The following is a 21,666-nucleotide window of genomic DNA, read 5'->3' as shown; positions in this document are numbered from 1 at the left end:
GAACATACGACAACTGGCTTGTAAGACCAGCGTCTGTCAAAGACAGTGTTTCCAAAAAGAAACCAGCAAAAATCACCTTTTATTTGTTCCGATCCATGACTCATAGCTTGCCAGAGTAGCATTCCGAAAACTACGAAATGATCAAATATTGGATCGATTCACTCATGAAATCTAAAGAAAAGAATCTTTTTTTTGCAAATGAACGCTACGAACTAATTCCAACACCCGATATTTCCAAGTCGTGGTGAGTATTGGGCCCAAAACTGTTTCCAGTGAGGCTTTATTATGAAATCCGGTTAAATATTTTTTATTCAAAGTATTGTTCATATGGCACTAGGGCTACTGTTTTGTAGATTACTCAACTTTCACCCTTACAAGAAAACTGCCGAACAGAGACATCAGTTCTCACTCCAACAATTGTTTTTCGTATATGAGATGACTACTGGAACTGAGATTTACGAATTTCGACTGGGAACATCTTTTGACAATGTTTTTCAACTTGATTCGGTATGACGCATGGAGCCGCCCTGAACTTATTCAAATAATTTATAAATTATAGAAATACATCTTAAATCTTGCTAAAATATCAGGGATTCATCTAAATCCATCTTCTAGTATCTTTGAAAATTTACCGAAACTTTGAAAATCTTTTGCAATTTTTTAATCTGTTAAAAAGAATGAGCCTGCTTAAATTTTCTGCCAATATGCCTTTCTGATGTTACTCGATAACTTGTCAAACAGTATTTGCCGAAACTTTTTGTCAACACATGGGAATTATAAATGCACTTTTTTCTATTCAATTTTTCTAGTTGTTTTTTGCTATCAATCCTCTTACTACAGTTCAAAACTTTCGCGATTGAAGGATTACTTAAGTGTGGATGATTACTTGATGAACGAACTGCTTAGAATTCTATTCGTACACTTAGTAAGCTGCCCAAGGTGAATAATTCTTTTTTACCCAAAATCTTGATTACATGGAGATTCGTCAAGAGTAGTTTGAACTATGCAACTAAACATGTAGCAAATTCTGTAAACAGTTTGAAGTGAGCTTTAAGAGATTTTTCGACACCGAGTGTTTTGGAAAGAATTCATTCTCTATTAGAGGTTGTCGGGTGTTTGTACCCGAAACCCGACCCGAACCCGACGGGTATTGGTCGGGTATGGGTACAGTAAAAGATATGTTTGTCGGGTACGGGTGCCAATTTTTCTCATTTTTAACGGGTACGGGTCAAGTTCAGGTTTACAAATTTGAGAGGCTTGTGAATTGTAAACCGATCATAAATAAATATTAAGGCAATTCCACGAGAAAAAGAAAAGGGAGATCGGGGTGAAAATTACCAATTTTTCTATTGTGCAAACAAAAAAATATTGCAGAAATAATATTTACATTCGGAATGTTAAATACAAAAACTAAAACCTTCAGTAAGAAAACGCATTTGGTTTGAGGTACACGAAATCGAAATTTTATAAATGGGTGGGACGAAAATGGCCAGTCACATGTTGACGTAGGAAGCAATCAGACATTACCAAATATTGTGTGCAAATGAATGCAATTTTTTTGGCTTAATTGATATCTGGCAACTGTTTCGGTCATGAAAAATATTATTGAAATTATTGATTCTGTCGAAGAAATATGAAAAATGTCGGGAAAAAATATGTAAAATAAAATCCAATTGTTTTTGATTTAATACCAAAATTTAATTGAATAAAAAACCGGTTCATTCATAATCTGATTCACTGTCTGACTCAGAGAAGCAATCCACGCATGTGAAAATGCTGTCACTTGAGCGCAGAATCCTAGTGAGCTCTGCAGGAGGTTAGACCAGATCTGGACGTTTATTGAATTTTTAAGGCATTTGGCATTGAAAAAAACATTTCTTGAGTTTTGCTGTTTTTTTACGCGGATTTCCGAAGTAACGCGATTTTTTCACGCAGATTTCCGAAGTTACGTGTTACTTTTGCGCGGTTTTTTGTACGCGGTACGTATCCCTCGCGTAAAAAGAGACTTTATTGTACAAATGACGTTATCAGCCACAAAACTGTATCTATCTACGCATTTTTCTCTGAAATTATTAACATTTCTGGACGATATATCCAAAAATTGTAAAAATTGGTCCAGTCATTAACAAGTTGTAAATTTTTTAAAAATGTCAGTCTCCCAAAAAAACTTTTAAAAAGATGGATTTTTCTATCCACCCTAATATAGAAATGGTCACCTTGATGACAAAATAAAAAGATATGGGTCTAATATTTATCGATGGCTCCCTATTTCATCTCTTTTGTAAGGACGTTACTTCAAAAACCAGATTTAACCACTAAAACCACTATAATAATTTCATATTTCTGCTTAATTCGCCTTGTTCCACATTGGAAACTGATTCACATTTCTTGGAAATCAAACTAATAATCAAAAAACAGCTAAAACACTTTTGATATGTTCACTGCTCTGTTCCTAATTTCATCTCAATGGATTTTCATTCATCCAATCGTTGGTCCTATATTCATCCTATTAATAAGCGATAGCAATCAAAACAAAATATTAAACTATTGCACTCTCAATGAAATGTCAGCTGTGAGACAACGCATGATATCTTTAGAACCAGTTTAGAATCAATTCGACTCTTAAAAATTTTGAGGTCGTTTTCGTTCACTTTCGTTTCACATTTATAATTTTACTATAAGGTTAATCTGGATTGGCCCTTTTAAAAATATGAAAATATCAGTTGCCAATGAAACACTCACACTTAACAGCGTTTTGTTGACATATATCGAAATGACACCAGTGCTACTAAATGTGCCATAATGGTTATTTAATATGTATTGAACATGCACTTTCTAGCATTTTTCGCAGCCGAAACAGTTTTATTGCAATATAAATATCAATAATATAATTAAACTAATGTCACGGATATTGAAAAAAATATTTGTTGATGGTAATTTAAATAAGAAAAAAAAGTTTTTCTTCATAACACTATGAGAAAACTTGGCAGTCTTGCGATATGAAATGAGATGAAAACAAAACGCTAACTTAAGCGTAATTTTAGAAGTGGTGTAATTATGTAAAAGTGATCATGTTTTGAGACGAATCAATCAGTAAATATTCAGAAATATGTAACTGTAAAACTGGAGACGAAAATGTTTCCTACATTTGAAGGTGAATTAATTTCTCTATGGGAAAAACGATCGCTGAAGGATTTAAAACCGTTTTTTTTAAATGGGAAAATTTGACAAAAACTTAAATAAGGGGGTTTAGTGTAGCGTGATGCGCTAGTCAATGCCTTTCATGCAGCCCACCTGGGTTCGATTCCGAACCCCGCACATAAGGTCAGGAATTTTTCTGGCCCGAAGAGGCGAATGACCTTAAGGTTAAAACCTCTATAATCGAAACAAAAAATAACTTAAACGTTTTAAAAGAATTCACAGTTTTGTTCAGATACTTTGAAAGATATGATTTATGTTCAAAGTTATGAGATGAACAGATGAGATGGAAATAGAAGCTCAGATGAAATAGGGAGATGTTACTTTTTTTTCATGGAATTGCTGATTATAAATATCTGGGTTATAAGAGTGGATAATCTGATAGCAGACCACATCTTCATAACAATGCGTCAATTTCGACGCAATTTCGTCTCGATAGTGTAACCTGTAGCACGCTGTCGAAGCATGAATATTCAAATGATTATGCAATAAATTTGCTAAACGTTTGTGTAATTATTGCTGTCATCATTGCAATCACTTAATACGTAGGGAGGAGTATTCAATTCATAGGGTAGAGGATATTACGAAATCGATACTTCTATATTGGATTAAATATATTCTCGGATAGCCTAATCTGGTGCACTTTTAGGACTTTTACACGCAGTATAAAATACAATTAGTCATTACTAACAACTTATACTTTCATAGGTTCATTACATGATCCATTACCGTATATAGAAACCACAACATTTACAGTTACAGAGCTGTAAATCAAACGTACGACTGGGCAGTTGTTTGACTGATCCAGTGACATGTGGATGCCATAACATTCAATGAACTATATAGCTATCAATTATAGATTGTGATCGGGCATCCTGAGGGATGATACATATGTCCCAAAGAGAATACTGAACACTGAGCAAAGCTGTTGTCTGGGTGGACTTTCAGTGATAATTCGTTCCCGGAATAGAAATGATGGGATTAGATAGATGACATGGGAATAATTTGCAGCCTACTGCGATGCGTTCGTCATAAGTCTATTATTGTTATTACAGTCTGGGAAATGAGTTTGTGGTTTGAAAACAGTCTGCTTTGTTTGAGATGTTGGTTTTAAATTACGATCAACAGGAGGATTATCTTATCATATTTGATTCCAGATTGTGGAAGTGCATTGAGAGATGTAAAATAAAAAATCAAATTCAGATAGTAAGCGAGGTTATAAATTTAAAAATCAATCTTGAATTTAAAAACTCTATTTCTCACTAAGGCCATCTGGTTCATGTAAAACGGTATCGATTGTCTCACTAAGCTGAACTCATTTGCCCTAAATTGAATTTGAATGGACCGCATTCATTGCCAGCTGGTTCATCATATTACTAATTGGTGCGAATAGAACTTTTTTCATATCTAATTTGAGAACGGAACAAGCATCGAAAATACTTCTTGTTTTTTTCTTCTGTTAGTTCATACGTGAATGAATCAATATAAAAATAAGTATTGCGTAAATCTGCTGCTCGTCGCGTCGGGCGAAAGCATTATGTCCAGGGTTCCGGCGATAATCCGAACTGACAGAAGGAAAAGATGGTATGGGAAGCGACGCTGTCTATGATCGGCACTAGTGGCGTGCGTTCGATGGATATTTTTAACTGCTAATGTCACGCGCGAAGTTTTTTTTTCTCTCTCTCTATCGTTACAGAAACAGTTTGATTTATTTTTCTTATGGGATTTATTTTTCTTATGGGATGGGATGGGATTACCCATACGACAAAACAAAGTCTAGCACACCGTTGACTATTGGGTTTAAGTTCATGGCTTGCGATTACAAGAAAGTTCGTTTGTTTAGAGATCGAAATTATTGCGTCGTATAAACATTGGATTGCGTTCTTCCTTCGACGCTGGCGTCGTAACCAATATGAGTGGTATTATATTTTCAAACTGGATTGGCGATGATTGCCCTTGGAACGATCGAATCTGTCTAACGGTCACTACAAGCGTTCGGTCTAAACTAATGTATTTTGCTCCCATTGGCGTCGACACCAGAGGATAATAAATTCTGCTTGAGTTGCTAGTAAACATTTTCGTCACGTTTGTTTTGCGTACGTGGCGACAAAACTTAATCGAACCGATGGCCATTTATCATTTCGATGGGTCGTTTAGCAAGTGATCTTCTGTTGACCGTGAAAACCATAAGGTGTGAAATGAAGGTTCCCAGTTAGGGTGGGTTCGTGTGGAATGCTGTTAGAATCGCTTCAAAAATATTCGCACCCATATTTGCACTGTTGTAGTTCATTCTCTGTAGCATTGAAAATTCGCCACGCATCGCCCTTCTTTCCGATCTCTGTCGGGTTGCTTTTTCGTTCGCCTACTACGACGGCCACCACCCAACAACCACCTACTCTACCCGGGAGTAGCTTCATGGCGCGATCGCGTAGCAACCGCGTCATGTTCGCGACGGCACACGAGCATATACCGAACCGTTGCCGCCGGACCATCGCATCATCGACTGAAACCGAAAAACCAAGCGCCGTGTGCAACGTTGAGAAGAATCCGAAAGGCCCAACCAGACAGATATGTTGAAGATCGAAGGAAATCCCCCATGAAAACGAAAACACCCACAACATTTTCCTGCGCTGTGATGATTACCGGTCAGCACCGGCCAGCTCCTCCCGGACGGTGTGTTACAGGTGAATCGTGAAGGAATACGCGTCCGGTTCATACAGGCCTCATTTATCATGCTGCTTTGAGTTACGAGAGAATCGAGGTCACCACCAGTTTGGTTTGCCTGACCGACTGATTGAGTATGATACCTAATTTTGTGAAACGGATGACTTGCGTAGCCGTGAAGTGGATTCATGAACGCGTGCTATAACAAGTAGGAAGGAGTAGAACGAGGCTGATCCGTTCGTTGAATCAGCGGATAATTTGTTACATACGATATGCCGTGGGCAACTTATTCTGTAAGGTGTTGAGGATTGAGATCATTCGTATGAGAAAAGGAAATAGATTGAATTTCGTTGTTCACTTTGACATGGGAAAAACATCTAAGAACCCAAAGACATTAATGTTAACACTACTTATCTGTATTCTAATTTTTCTTTGCCCACTATGTTTATACTTTGTTGTCAGTGTAAAAATGTAGGCAATCAGTGAATGTTTTTACTGACTAATCTACCTTTTATATAATACATGAGAAGGTGATTTGAGATATAATATTATATTTACCTAGCACTTAAGCTTTAAGTTTGTTTTGTTTTTGAAAGATGATTTGTAAATGTATAAATTATGTTCATATATGAGTAGACATTTTCTGTTACAATTCTAGACTAACATAATGTTAGATAAAACTCAATTAATTTAATACCTAGACTATTGTTTATTTTTACAGCGCTCCTAGTTATTGGTTTTGGAAAGGTTTAAATTTCTGGCTTTTTTTAAATCATAAAGATCTCAAACTATTTGTGAGCTGAAATAAGGTAAACTATTTTACCTGCTCACGTTAACCTTCCAACATGGTCATGTTAATAAAAGAGCGAAATCAATACATTTAGCTCAATCACTCTTGTGCTGTTTGCATAAGCTCGAACAAATATCCGCCAAAGATATAAATTTGTTTTGCTGATAAATTTGCTAGATCTCCGGGTTTGACATGCGATTTTCGGTTGTGGACAAATAATAAAAAAATTTGTTGGAAACATATTAGTGCCAGAAAAATACACTATTCACCTAAGCACATGAATGCCCTGTCATTTTTTGGTAAGATTCGGTTAGTTGCCACAACAATTGAGAGATCATTCAGGAGTTACCCAATTTTGTGCTAGGGCACATAACCGATTTTGATATGTTTACGTTTCGTCTTTGACTCATCAGTGCATAGCAGTTCACATTGAATTGCTTTATGTAAAACTCGGCAGTTCAATTTGAACCGCTATGCATTGATGAGTCAAAGACGAAACGTAAACATAACAATTGAGAGATATTTCATTGGTATCGTGAGCACATAATGGATTTGATCGAAAATACCTCAATCCAGTAAAGTGTTCTGATAGAGAAATACCGGACAATTTTTAAACGTTATCTGAAAATGACCGGCAATGTGACCGGCGTTACTTCACAAAGGAAGAGATAATTTAAAAAATGGCTGTTGAAGTTAATGAACAGAGTGTCCAAAAGGTGGCATGATAATTAAACAGGATAAACTGTTTCATGGATTCAAAACAAAATAATACTGTTGACATCTTCTCCTGAAAGTGCGATAAAAAAATTGTCTAAATGCTTTTCTGCTTTATTTCATCGAAACAATTCCGTTATCAGCTTGCTTTCATACCGTTTACGACCGGTACGACAGAATCAAAGAACAAAGTAAACCTAGAGTGCCTGTAATGTCAAACTGATGACAGCTGTTCGTTCGGAATGACAGCTTTGTTCCAAACGAGTAAGCATCAAACCTGTCAAAATTATGCTGAGCTTAAGAAGAAGCCAACTTTTTGAATTAAATATTTTGAGGTGTTGCCAACATTACGGTTGAGACGACGACACGACCTATCACTCGTGTTTGAAAACTGTATCACAAATTTAACTACCTCTCAGTAACTCGAAATGTCAAAATGATATCATTTGAAAAATGTTCGAAACTGGCAACCATAGTCGATAAAATGTTGTTTGTCGAACAACAGTTACCATAACCTTGGTTGCGCATTCGGTTCCATATATCAATGTAAACAAAAAAATGTGGTCTGAAAAATTTTGTTTTTTGAAATTTGTTCATATGGAGAAATATAAACATTTGATTCAAGTGCATTTTATTTTATGCAGTAAAATATATAAAAACAAGTAGATATCATACTCAGAAACACAAAACTTTGTCATTCACAGTTGGGTTTTAGTTTATGAATAATTTGTATCTCCGAGAGATATTTAGCTGACTCTGGAGAAGTATGAAACTCAACTAATAGTATATTTTGAGGAACAACTGAAAGCTCATTCTGCCATTGGAGGTTTTCGTATAGATATTGCGAATTATGGTTTGTTTTGAAGAGTGATTTTAACTATTGAGAACTACTAGATGATACAAATTTGATTTCCTTTTTCTCTACTTTCTGTACTTTGTACGTTTTTAAAAAGATCCACATTAGAGCTTTTGCGGAAGTCCTTTCAGGGTGACTCTTCGCTAAATTTTCATTACCATCATTTAATAAACTAATACATCAGAAATAAATTACATATATTTCTTCCGAAGCATTTGTTAAGCTAGTTTTTTATTGACATCTTTAACCTTTATTTTGAAATTTACTCTGCTGACGGATTTTAAGAATTCGAAAAACAGAACAGATAGAAAATATGCGTTTTTTTTTTAGTTGCGTCACTTCTACGATTCGATTGCATTTTTGGCCACGATCATTGTGCAATAAGAACTATGGAAATTATTAGAATACGGGAATTTTGTTCAAATTTCTTTTCTTCGGATAATAATCGAATTGTAACTTGAGCTGTGGTCATAATGCTTCGAGTACCAGCATATCTAAAAAGTTCCGAACCTGGAAATGGATACTTGTATCAAAAGTCATTAAAATGAATAATAGTTGTGATGTATTTTACCAAAGTTGAAGGAGCTGGAAGCTTCCAAGAACTGTTATCTGAAATTTTCGTTTATTATTCTTTGATTTTTTTATATGTTTTTTCTAGCAACCTGAGGTCGCTCTAGATCGGACTCTAATCGCGTTATTTAGGGCGCGTACCACGTGTTCGTTTTACTCGGAGTCAGAGTCGCCCGCGTGTAGGATATAAAACGAAAACGGTATAAGTAAATCAGGATTGAAGTTCGATTGGTTCAATTCTCGATGAACATTAGAAAAGGTCACAAAGTGCCCCTCAACCCTCGCTGGAGGGAAATGGAAGCTCCTCTCCTCCTAGAAAAAGAGTGACAACGAGATCCACTTAAAAAAATGTATTATTTAAAAAATCGGCTAATTCGGCCACGTAAAGCTTGTAGTGCAAATGACAGTTTCTCTTTGTTTAATTTCTCTTTCAATATTTCTGAATTTTCCAAAATGTTCATTAACTACAGATCGAAAGTTGATAATTTCGATCGTTTTTCTCTGTAAACAGTTATAGAGACGGATTGTCGATAGGACCATAATCATCGGAAGAGAAAGTAAACAAAGAGAAACTGTCACTTGCACTTCGGATCTTCCTTCATGTTTGTCTTCAATTGTTACGAAGTTACGCAGTATGTTTTACGCAGATTTCCGAAGTTACGCGTTTTATTTTAACACGGTACGTATTCCCCGTGTAAAAAGAGACCTCAGTGTAAGTTTATTTATCCATCAACAAACTATATTTGCAAACTAGAAGAACTTAACAATCATTTCCTTTGAAATTTGCACCATTTTTTCACCATCACTTGTGAAAAATAAACATGAAATTAAAATTTTTCCACTTGTAGCGCTGTCATCCGGATTTAAATGATCTCTCATTTGAGTCTTAGTTTGTTAAAACATGGGCTAAAAAGTCCTGGGCCTAACAAAGAAAACACGATTTTTTGGTTCAAAACTAACTTTATTCATCAACGTGATCTCCATCAAGAGTAACACAATCATTCCAGCCAGTAGTCGCTGGGAGCCAAATCTGGCGAATACGGTGGATGTAGGAGCAACTAGAAGTTCAATGCATGTAGTTTTGCCATTGTTTTGAATGACTTGTGACACGGTGCGTTGTCTTGATGAAACGGATTTTTTTTCTTTGTCATATTTGGTCGTTTTTAGCAATTTCAGCATTCAAACGCTCCAATAACGTTATATGATATTTACTGTCAATGGTGTTTCTTTGTTAAAGATAGTCGATAAATATTACATCACGCACATCCGGAGTGAAGTGATGAATCCATGCACAAGATCCGGAAGGAAGTGATGAATCCATGTTTTATCCATTGTCACATATCGACGCAAAAATTCCGCTTTATTACGTTTAAACACGACCAAACACTGCTCAGAATCATCAACACGTTTCTGATCAGCAGTGAGCAAACGCGCCACCCACTTTGAACAGTGCCTTCTCATAGTCAAATGCTCATGATTTTCACCGTGATAATGATAATAAGGGCCATATATAAATTTTTGTCGATCTCGACGAGTGAAATCGAATGGTATATGACACTCCGCCTCCATTGAGTTTTTGAAAATCGGTCAAGCCATCTCTGAGAAAATCGAGTGACATTATTTGACACATACACACAAACATACATACATACATACATTGTTCTACCAAGACATTGTTCAGTTCGACTGTGTCGAATGATATAGGACACTTCACACTTTTTACTAGACGATTTTTCAAGTGATTACCTAAACTTTCTATATGAGAAAGATAGAAAAAATATATTTTTATTTTTTATTTGACGTTCAAGAACCGTCCAAACATGTCAATTCTGAATGTCGCTAAAACGTCAACTTTTTGGACAAGTATGTTTCGTTTAAGTTTTTAAAGTGAACCTAAACGAAACGGAGGATGTTTGAAAGAATAAATTTGCAAAGAAGTTCCTGATCTGGAAGCGGAATCTAATACGTGCTTCTTTCATCACTTCCGGAACAATCAAAGAAACGATTTACATATAACCATAATAAGTAATTTTTGCCGCTCTGACAATGAGGATATCTAAGAAAGATAAATTGTCTCCTCCTCATAGGTGAATTTAACGTTTTTATGTAAGTTATTAATCATTTGTAAGAAAGTTGATAAATCATTGCGTTTGATGATACAGAATATATCATCAACGTATCTCCACCAGCGATTAGGTAATAATCCCTGGTTTTTCAAAAGTTCTTAAAGATTTGCCATAAACAATTCGCATAAAAACGGGGAGAGCGGATTACCCATTGGTGCCCCTTGTAACTGTTTATAAAATCCGCATCTGAATTTGAAGTAATTTACATCCATACAAAGTCGAGTTAGGTTCAGATATGACCTTACTTTGCTTTTCCATAAACTGTTACTATGTTGTTGAAGTAACCAATCTTCCAATAGATAGATTGAGTCCTTCACCGGGACACTTGGGAATAAGGCGGTTACATCGAATTATACCATTATTTCGTCTTCTTCGATTTCACCAGAGTTTTGAAGTTGAGTCGTAAATTCTTGTGTGTTGGGGACTGATCTACTGAACAATTTTTTGGCATAGAATGGAATTCTTTTACTAGCCATTTGGCGATTTTTTGGGTAGGGGCTCCCACTGAAGAAATAATTTCCCTTATTTCGTTACCAGGTTTGTGAACCTTTGGTAGTCCTTTGGGTAAAGAAGGGTTAGGAACTTTGAGGTAATTGAGGTTGATATCGAAGTTTGGATTACATTTAAGAAGAGTTTTATGCACTTTTTTGATAATTTCAGGAAGGGGGTCAGTTCTTTGTTTCCTATAAGGACCATCATTAATTTTTTGGGTTATCAAGTTGTCATAATCTTGTTTGTCCATAATAACTACTTCATTTCCCTTGTCAGCCTTTACAAAAAAACAGGCTTTTCTCGCAATTGTTTCACTAGTTCTTTTTCATCTATGGTTTGCTGATTATTCAAAGAAGTACTTTTAATGACGTCAGCTACGATAGTTCTGGCGTCATTAATTTGAGGAAAGGAAAGATCACAGTTATTTAAACCTGTTTCTATATCTATAATAATTGTTCGAGATTTACTTTTGAAGAAATTGCATAATTTAAACCAAGATTTAGAAGACTAGTTTGTTCATTGGTAAAATTTTGAGATGAACGATTTACAAGAAAATCCTCCAAAAATTGTACTGGAGGTTTTGGGGGGCGGTCTGAAAGATTTTTGGAACGTAAATTTTCGAATTTCTTATGAAGAAGAATTCGTTTGCCTTCGGATTCGCAATGTTCTGCAATTTTTACTTTGTTTAGAAAAGTTTCGAAGCCTTGGGGATATTGTTTCGCTAGTTTCAAGTGAAGGTTATAGCATTCCAAAGTTTTTAAGCTCTGAATGCTATACTATTTTTAACCTTCTCTTTTAAAATTTCGTGTTGAATTTTAATTAGAATTTTTCTAGAGAAAGATCTCCCACTCTTTACCTTACAGCATGTGGGAATTAATCTAAATCTATTGCATTTTTTCAAAAACGCAATATCTTTGGATATTCCCACAATTTTCTTTCTTAACTTAATAAACCTGTTTGGCTCACTTGGCTTGGTAACCATTGTCACTATTTTTACCTGGAGCTGTTAGCGGAATATATTCAATAGTTGCACTATGCATGTACCATTTAATTCGACTATTTCACTGTCACGTTATTACACTTTCACAAAGTCACTATACTTTAATGAAGCATAACAAACGTTACAATACAGATACGCGTATTTCGGTATTTACATCCTTCTTCAGTGTATCGGTTTTATAAGTTTGTTTGAAAGAATGCTGTAATGCTGCTCCTTTTATACGAAATGTCTTATTGTCATCGAGTAAAAACGGGAAGAAACAGGTAGTAACAAACGGGTAGGACGGTAGTTTGATTGTCAGCGGAGCGTAACAAACTGAAGAAGTGGGAGATTAAGAGATTAAGTATTTTCTAAATATATTTGTATCTTATGTGTCGGTAATAACTTTAATAGCCAGGAGGGCTTATTTCCTTGGTCACGATTTAATAAAGAAATGGAGTTATTTCTAAAGATTTCTAAACTTTCGGCTATGTCCAATTTCCATGGGTTGGAAATTTGTATTATGACTTTTATGTCGTTGGTAGTGAGTTCATGATCTTCAGAAAAAACATGTTCAGCTACTTTTGACTTGAAATGATGTGGTAGTCCTTTCACAGCATTCTTTCAAACAAACTTATAAAACCGATACACTGAAGAATGATGTAAATAACATTCCGAAATACGTGTATCTGTATTGTAACGTTTGTTATGCTTCATTAAAGTATAGTGACTTTGTGAAAGTGTAACAACGTGACAGTGAAATAGTGGAATGAAATGGTACATAAATAGTTCAACTATTGAATATATTCCACTAACAGCTCCAGGTAAAAATAAGGCATAATAAGTATCTTTTGCCTTTCATAAGGAAACACAAAAGAAACACTGTTTTGGACTGATCTAGCATTCTGCCACTGCACTCGAAGCGTGTTGGAGTGGTACCGAACCAATGCAATCAGCTTTGAATAAAAAGATATAAAACCACCGTGTGGATATTCAAATCATTAAATCGTAGGGTAATGGCTCCCTGTGTCATTTCATTTGTTAGGACGTTACCTAAAAAGCCTAATTTAGTCACTAAAATAATTATAATTATTTCACATTTTTCCTAATTCGTTTTGCTCCACACTGAATTGAATCACATAAACAGCTAAATTACTTATGATATGTCCACTACTTTGTTCAAAATTTCACTTCAATGGGTTTTTATTTATCCTATTGTTAGTCCTGTATTCATTCTAATAATTAGTGATAGCAATCAAAACAAAATATTGCACTATCACACTCTCAGATTTAAAATGTCAGAATTTTTCTTAAAAGGGCCTAATGCCAACTGTGAGACAACAAACGATATTTTCAGAACCAGTTTAGAATCAATTTGATTTTTAAAAATTATTAGGTCTTTTTAGTTTCCTTTCGTTTTACATTTAAAGTTTTACTGTAAGGTTAATCTGGATTGGCCCTTTAAAAATATGAAAATATCAGATGCACAGCCGATGAAATTTTGGCCGTAGAGGGTTAAAGCACTATTCTACAAAGCATCAATCACGTTGAGTTCTTCTGCATTTCGCGAGAAATGAGTGATGTCACGGTTTAGACAGTTCACCATCAACACTCGACCAGTGTTATTTTTACTGGAAGATTGTATGCGTAGATAGTTTAAACAGTCACATAAACATCCTTTTCCCTATTGATGTTCAAAAATTTTGAAGTGTCTTGTAAAAGATAAAAGTGTGGATTCCCGCTGACTGCCGTCCCCACCGAACGAGAGCAAACCGAACTGAGAATATTGAATTTTTTTTTCGTATCTGCCTGCATCGGGGTTCTCTCGCGGTCCTGTTCGTGTTGACTCTATTGCCTGGTGGAAGCACTAAGCACAAAATCCATGACCACTGAGAACATCGTTAGTTTCATTCGAAACGGCGTCGCAGCTAGACTCTTATTATTTCAGCGTCGTCGGCAGTTGGCCAACAATTTGCTGAAAAGTACAATTTGATAAATTTCCAATAGTTTTGAAATAAATTTACTTTTCTCTTCGATTTATTTGCAGATCTCAGCAGGATCACATCAGCTCCAGGCGGTAACGGACTACGCGAAGCCAAATCAGGGCACAGCGCACTACCAGAGCACTTTGACGACGGTGACCACAACCGAACAGTTGGCTCCAGCAAACGATCAGTTGGATTCTATGCTCGGAAATCTACAGGCCGACATGAGTCGCCAGGGAGTCAACACGACCCAGAAGGGCTGCTGCAATGCGTGCGATAAACCTATTGTCGGTCAGGTCATCACGGCTCTCGGCAAAACCTGGCATCCGGAGCATTTCACCTGCAATCACTGCAGTCAGGAACTGGGAACGCGAAACTTTTTCGAGCGCGATGGAAATCCGTACTGCGAACCGGACTATCACAACCTGTTCAGCCCACGTTGCGCCTACTGTAATGGACCGATTTTGGATGTAATGATTTGACCGGACTGTTGGTTGAGGATGTTCTCCAGAAACGATTCCGATGGGGACGATTGGTGGCTAGTGAATTTGGTGGAGCGCCGAATCTCCATCATTGTTTCGCGCCTAAGTAAAGTGATTCTATTCAGGGAAAAATCCTCAACCAAAGTCATTTCGAATTTTTATTTTTTTTGCTTCGCTAAACACTACCGAAAATACTAAATTTTTGAATTTGTGTGTTCTTTCTGTTCGTATTTTTTGTTTCGTGTCACCTTGTGTAGAAATGCGTAACGGCCCTGGAGAAAACTTGGCACACGGAGCACTTTTTCTGTGCCCAATGTGGACAGCAGTTCGGCGAGGATGGATTCCACGAGCGTGACGGTAAACCATACTGCCGCAATGATTACTTCGACATGTTCGCACCGAAGTGCAACGGGTGCAACCGGGCCATCATGGAGAATTACATTTCGGCGCTGAACAGCCAGTGGCATCCGGATTGTTTCGTGTGCAGGGTAAGTGTTGATAGAGACGACGGTTACTTTACGATAGCTGGGAATGGATTTTTTTTCTCTTTGGCAGCGAGTTTATAACGAATCTAAACTTTACTAGTTTTATATCAATTTACGCATCGACGTGTTGATAATTCACCCGAAAGGTGTCTATTTAAGAATATTCAATCACCAACTGGGGCTTGCGAAGCCAAACTAAACCTTGACAGTTCTGTAAGAAGGTGGAGTATTTGAACAAACTCATTTCTATTGAAATATGTCTGGATTTGTGAATTGCCGTGATTTTGCACTATCGAACAGAACACCATCAAAAGATCAAACTCGTGTTCAAAAAAGCAAAATCAAAGCAATCTACGACCCCGATATTTCTGAAAAATGACATCATTATGCGGCACTGCTTCATGGCTTTCTACGATTCTACGCACATTCATTGTTTGTCAAGGTTAGATGAAACTTTTATTTCCTGCAACTATTAAATGATTATCAGGAATTGAGTCATGGAGTGATCTGTTATTTGTATCTTTCCATGAGAAGCACCTAGCATTGATTTGGCGTACGTGACTCAATTTCCTAGAAAATCTGGAAACCCGATCGTGCTTGCCAGCGTAAACTTCGAATGGTCATTAATTTTTACGACCAACGAAGCTGCTACCGATTAAATAAACTTACCTTGGGATTTTTCATCAATGAAAGAAACGCGAATGATTTACTTTCGCACACTTGGGCGCTGTTACACAACCATAAGAAGCGCAAATATTTACATTAAGCTATTCTACGGCAGGAAAAAAAAATTTCCAGCTAGGTTCCCCTTTTCGTCTGCCTGTCACAGAAGTTAGAAATTGTGAGTACAGATGCCGGAATCGGAAATCGATGGGAATTGCGTTGGTTTTGAAGGACGTTTCAAATCTAAAGGGATCATCTGATTTCGAGCAATAATTAAGTTTTATTTATAGGACTGCAAGAAACCGGTCACTGGCAAGTCGTTCTACGCGATGGAAGGCAAACCCGTCTGTCCGTCGTGTGCCGGAACAGAGGAGGACGAGTAAGATGTGTATGCAGAGATGATTCTCCCGAAAAAAATAGCATCTCCGGGCGACGATCGCACCCACATCAGCCTTACCAACGCACACATTAACTGGCAAACTGGCTTCTTGTTGTTATTACTGTTACTACCAATCTATATTTGTTACACCAAATGTTGCCCTGTTCCGGTTACCACATATCACAGACAAAGTTAGAACAAACGACAGCTGAATGCGGTGACCTCCACATCCCGGAGCGTCCCAATGACCTAGTTCGTGGCGAGACCCCCGTCCCCGATCCGTCGGGGATGGCCGGTGTCTTGTCATCATGAATGCTTCGTACCGCCGTCGCACAGTCGATGCATATTCTTGCTTTACAGGTGTCCCCCAACAGATTAACCATTAATTACACACTCGACCTACGCAAGCGCTAGTTTGACGGACGACAATCCCTTCCTAAGACGAGTAAAGATCTTGCCTTGAAGGCAGCATAGTCCATTTTCTGTACGTAAACAATCGCTTCAAGCGCTGACCTCTAACCAGAGTTGAGATTTGAGAGGATAAACAAACGAACAAATATTTAAGATTGTTGTTAAAAGTAAAACGAATTGTCATTATATTATAGTACCATAATCATTGTAAAACAAATCATAGTATTGTAAATAAAGAAGACTAGAAAAAAAATGACAAAAAAAAACACAAACAAACACAAAACCCCAACCGAATGCGCGATACCGCGAAAGATGCTTCCTACCCGGAGGGTGTCGTTTACCGATTACCACCCACCTTCGGGGTTGCCCACCTACCCACCAGGGGGTTTATTCCACCGCCGGACATTGCTAGTAGCATGCACAATCGGTTGGATCACTTTCAATAGTGTGCAAAGCGGCGCAACCGGCGTGCTATTATTGTTTGCTATAATAGTCTTCTAGTTGAATGAGATCATCTTTCGCCGGTACGTGCTTCTTCTAGTGTCACATTTCGCGATGAAGTCATGATGGCACTGAAACTATCATCGATGACGTCACTAGGCACACATGCACAAACACACACACTAGACTCACGCACACAAAATCAGACACGCGCGTTGGCAGAACTAGTGACATTCGAGTGATAAACATACAATCGAATTACAAGGGAAAAAAACGAAAACAAACATGTTTACGTTTTACGGGATGTTTGCATAAACGACCCTCTTAAATCCTCAACTCTGGACACCCCCCACTAACAACCAACCAACCACCACCACCATAACTCAAGGTTAAAACGTTTCTGCTACTTTTAGGTGACCTTCATTTCCTTATAGATACTTGTCTATGATTTTTCTTGTCTGTTTTCGGTTACTCCCGCACCCATCAAACGAAAAACCAGTCTATTTTCGTCGTTCTGATTCATTTTTCTGTTTGCCTCCGATAGCAGCTATCTTTTTCGATATCAACTCGGTAAAATACGACTACTAGAAGAAGCCGGGGTCAACCGAGAGGCTTGCATTGGACTTATGTTTGGATGGATTTATTTGCGTTTAAGGCCATCGTCCAAGTACCATGCGCGCGGGTGGTTTTAGGAAATTTTCGATGAAAATTTCGAAAAATTTGCCAAAACCAAAAACATACAGACCTTTGAAATACATTCATCTATCTGCAGGGTGAAAATGGCTGGAAAATTCGGAGGATTTTCCGAGTCTTATCAAAAATAGCTCTGAAAAATGAGTGTTTTTGTGATCTTTCACAATTATCTGGAAAAATAAAGCGATGACATGAACTTTTTTTTTCAAATAAACTTTATTATGGATACACAGATTACATTCGGACACATTTTTGGAAAACCTTTTCACGCTTTTCATAGAAAATCCACGAATTTCAAAAATTTCCACGAAATCGGTTATATGAAATTCGTTGATTTTCCATGAAAAGCGTGAAAAGGTTTTCCAAAAATGTGTCCGAATGTGATCCTTGTTGCCAGCATGAGGTTTTTTTTGAAAAAAAAATTTCATTCCATCAAATTATTTTTTCAAATAATTGTGAAAAATTACAAAAAAAAGCTCATTTTTTCAGCGCTATTTTTGATAAGACTCGTAGAATCCTCCGAATTTTCCAGTCATTTTCACCCTGTAGATAGATAAATGTATTTCAAAGGTCTGTATGTTTTTGGTTTTGTCAAATTTTTCGAAATTTCCATCGAAAATCTCCTAAAACCACCCGCGCGCATGGTACTTGGACGATGGCCTTAAGGCTTCCACCTTCAAGGCGTGGGAGGCTTAATTGATAAAGTTAATTAAGAATTGAAAACAATGATTTTCAAGTTTTGATGTTTTCGTTTCTACGAAAAGTTGTTATTGCGTGCAAATGAAAATTCATACATTCGTCACATGATTGTTTACGTTTATGTGTCATATAATGTATTTGTATATATGTTTAATCGATCGAAATTAAGATTCTTAGTGTGATATAATTTACATTAAATAATTTGATTTAAAGTTCCGCAATTTAGTGTCCGAGATTAGCTAACATTATTGCAATTATTCGCCCTAATTGTAAGAATAATCCTTTAAGTTACCTTACTTAGCTGTTATAATTCTAGAGTTTTGTCAGCTTAAATATACGAATTCGCCAACCATCTAGATGTCGTTGCCGTCTATCAAGAACAGGCGTAGTGTTTTTTCGTGAAGGGAGGTTTTCTATGAAACGGTAGAAAATATGGTCCATTTTCTTTAGTTTACTGTACAGAAACCGAAGACGGCTGGGAAATCCCTTTTAAAGCATTTGTACATGTACATTTGACGATAATTTATTTATTTATAATAATTTTTATATATCAAAACTGTTCTAAATAACGAAAATATCGAGAATCCCCAGGTTTTAGAAAAGTTGGCCCCGTCGACATGATATCCAAATAATGTATCAAATTGATCAGAAGACTTGTTTGAAGTTCGTGAACTTCATATACTACGAAAATGTTAAATATTTAGCTACATATAAACATATATACAAGAAAAACAAGGTGTTTTCTTGTTGTTTTCATAATTGTATAAAATTTTCATTGTTGTATAAAATAAAATGCTACAATTCATTTTTTAGGTTGACGCACTTCTCTGTACAACGTCTTATAAAATAAAAGAAGATTTGGGTCGATTGGATTAGTTTTGTTTTTATCGTGTAAACGGACTGTTTCGAGAAAATTAGCTTCAAAGTTTATGTGATTTGTTGGCATGGCGGTAAAAATCAATAGGTCCTCGAGAAAATTGTGCACTCTCATTTGACTGTATGTTCGATTCAACCATCTCCGAGCAAATAAGCATTTTATGATCTCGACGAACTGAGACGAACAGTATATGCCACTTGGTTCAAAAGTCGGTTTTCTCAGTGATTGCATTACCTTTCTTCATGAGAAGGCCAAAACGAAGAATTAGCATAGAAGTTCACTAGTTACAAAACCAAAATCGTTTTCATTATTTCAGAAAATTACTCTGAAGCGAGAACTAAAACTTACATGTAATAATTACATAGGGGAAGACCCCCGAGGCAAAATGCACCTCTTGCTTTATCCAGAATTTACCAATTTTTTTCACTGAAATTTTAATGAAACAAAGTCCTTCATGACAATAGATTACTATAAAATTTTTGTAGTACTGATTCAATCATATCTAAAAAAATTACCAAAACAAATTATGTTTGTATGTAATTTTTTATGTTCGTTCTATAGTAATTTTCTAAAGTGAGGAAGACGATTTTTATTACGTAACCAGTGAACATCTTTGTCAATGCTTCGTTTTTCTAAAATAATTCAAATACAGACGATGTAGTTGCATCTTTAGGGCAAAATCGTAAAAGTTTTCGTTCCATGTTTTAGGGGCAAAATAATTCAAATTGTGTGGGGCAAAATGTTTAAGAATTCACTTACAAAAATTGTGTATAGATTATCAATTTAATTAACAATAGCGAACACGAAAATGACATAACCTCACAAAATGAACAGAATGAACTTTTTTTTGACAGCCGCCGTGTGTTTGTTTACAGTTTAAAAGTTCATCAGAGGTTCATCGTTTGAATTGATTCACACTAAACAGGTTTATACAAATATCGCTCCTTGATGCTAGAAACGCATACAGGGCAATCTTTTCGGTTCTTTTCACTGTGGAACACGGTTTTTAATAGACACTTTTTCGTCATTTTTCAATTTTTAATTTGCAGTCGCAAAACAAAACAAACACGCGGCATCTGTCAAAGATGAACTTGATTCATCGGCAGTCTATTTGTGTCGTCATCGTGTAAAACCTAATTAGGTTTGTCTTAACGCTAAGAGCAAGTTCAGCAGCTAGAAGTTCTATATGTAATATCTATAATAGAGCAGAAACTGGAACAAACGTATCCCCAGCAAGCCGTTCTAGGTTTATTTATTCGACCAGTTCTTCTGTCAAATTTAAAACTGGTCTACGATGCCGTTTTTTTTTTGTATATTGCAACACGAGTAAAACACTGCTGGAGCTGCTAGTTTTTCTTGTCATAAAATTCAGATTTAAATTTTGTAACTGACATAAATTATGCATCTAGAACTAGAACACTGCTGAATATGTCCTCAGGAGCCGAGGGCAACACTAAAGGTGTTGATCCCACTGTAGACCAAATCGACCGGTCGTAGTTTGCTTCAAGTTGCGAATACTTCTAAAATGCTAAACATGCTCGTTACAATTTCGAGTGATCGTTTTGCCAACTTTTTCTCTGCATCTGTTGAAAATGTTTTGTTGACGGCCAACAAGTTACCCGTTAATTTACCATCCCGTGTGAACTAGAGACACTTTTCCCCCGGGAAACATGTGCGGTATTCGGGTACGAAAAACGAGTCCCGCTTGAAAGCTAATTTGACAGGTTCCATGCGGCTCGTCTAGAACTGCGTGGGATAGTGGCGTGGCTAATGCTGTGTGCCAGCAGGCCTACTGTGATACAAAGTAATGATCAATACTGTTCGAGTGCAGGTTTATTATATGGCTCATTGATTACGGCGTATATCGAAAGGGACGAGCGCTTTTTTGAAACGCTCGGTCGAGAATGATACGCTTGTTTACTTTATCTGCCCACGAACTGATGCCATTTTTAATTTTAACAAGAGTCTAGCCGACACACAAAATTTGGAGACTGCGAAGTATCCATCAATGACCGCACGGTTCTCGCTTTCCCTGCCTGTGCCACACGAAGCCATTCGGTGAGCAACTTGGCGGTACTATAATTGGGTAATAATAATCTTGTACTGGTTGAAATTTGCTCTTCTCTTTTTTTTCAGTCTCGGAAAAATATAGACCGATGATG

At 36.7% G+C, this 21,666-nt stretch overlaps 1 protein-coding gene across 14 annotated transcripts in view; it reads left to right on the top strand.

Moving 5' to 3' along the window:
- The window catches only part of LOC131429977 (leupaxin), a 168,358-nt gene that overhangs the window by 133,455 nt on the left and 13,237 nt on the right, over positions 1-21,666 (top strand). For 13 of the 14 annotated variants that reach the window (XM_058594561.1, XM_058594551.1, XM_058594550.1 and 10 more), the window contains 2 exons: positions 14,437-14,844; positions 15,114-15,344. In XM_058594561.1, the coding sequence (XP_058450544.1) occupies positions 14,437-14,844; positions 15,114-15,344 (639 nt within the window). Of the gene's footprint in view, positions 1-14,436; positions 14,845-15,113; positions 15,345-16,294; positions 17,603-21,666 lie in introns of those variants that run through there. The other variant, XM_058594563.1, reaches the window with a different exon arrangement.

The sequence above is a fragment of the Malaya genurostris genome, chromosome 2 (genome assembly GCF_030247185.1).
Source record: "Malaya genurostris strain Urasoe2022 chromosome 2, Malgen_1.1, whole genome shotgun sequence".
NCBI classification, from domain to species: Eukaryota; Metazoa; Arthropoda; class Insecta; order Diptera; family Culicidae; genus Malaya; species Malaya genurostris.
This window is presented reverse-complemented; position numbering and strand designations above follow the sequence as displayed.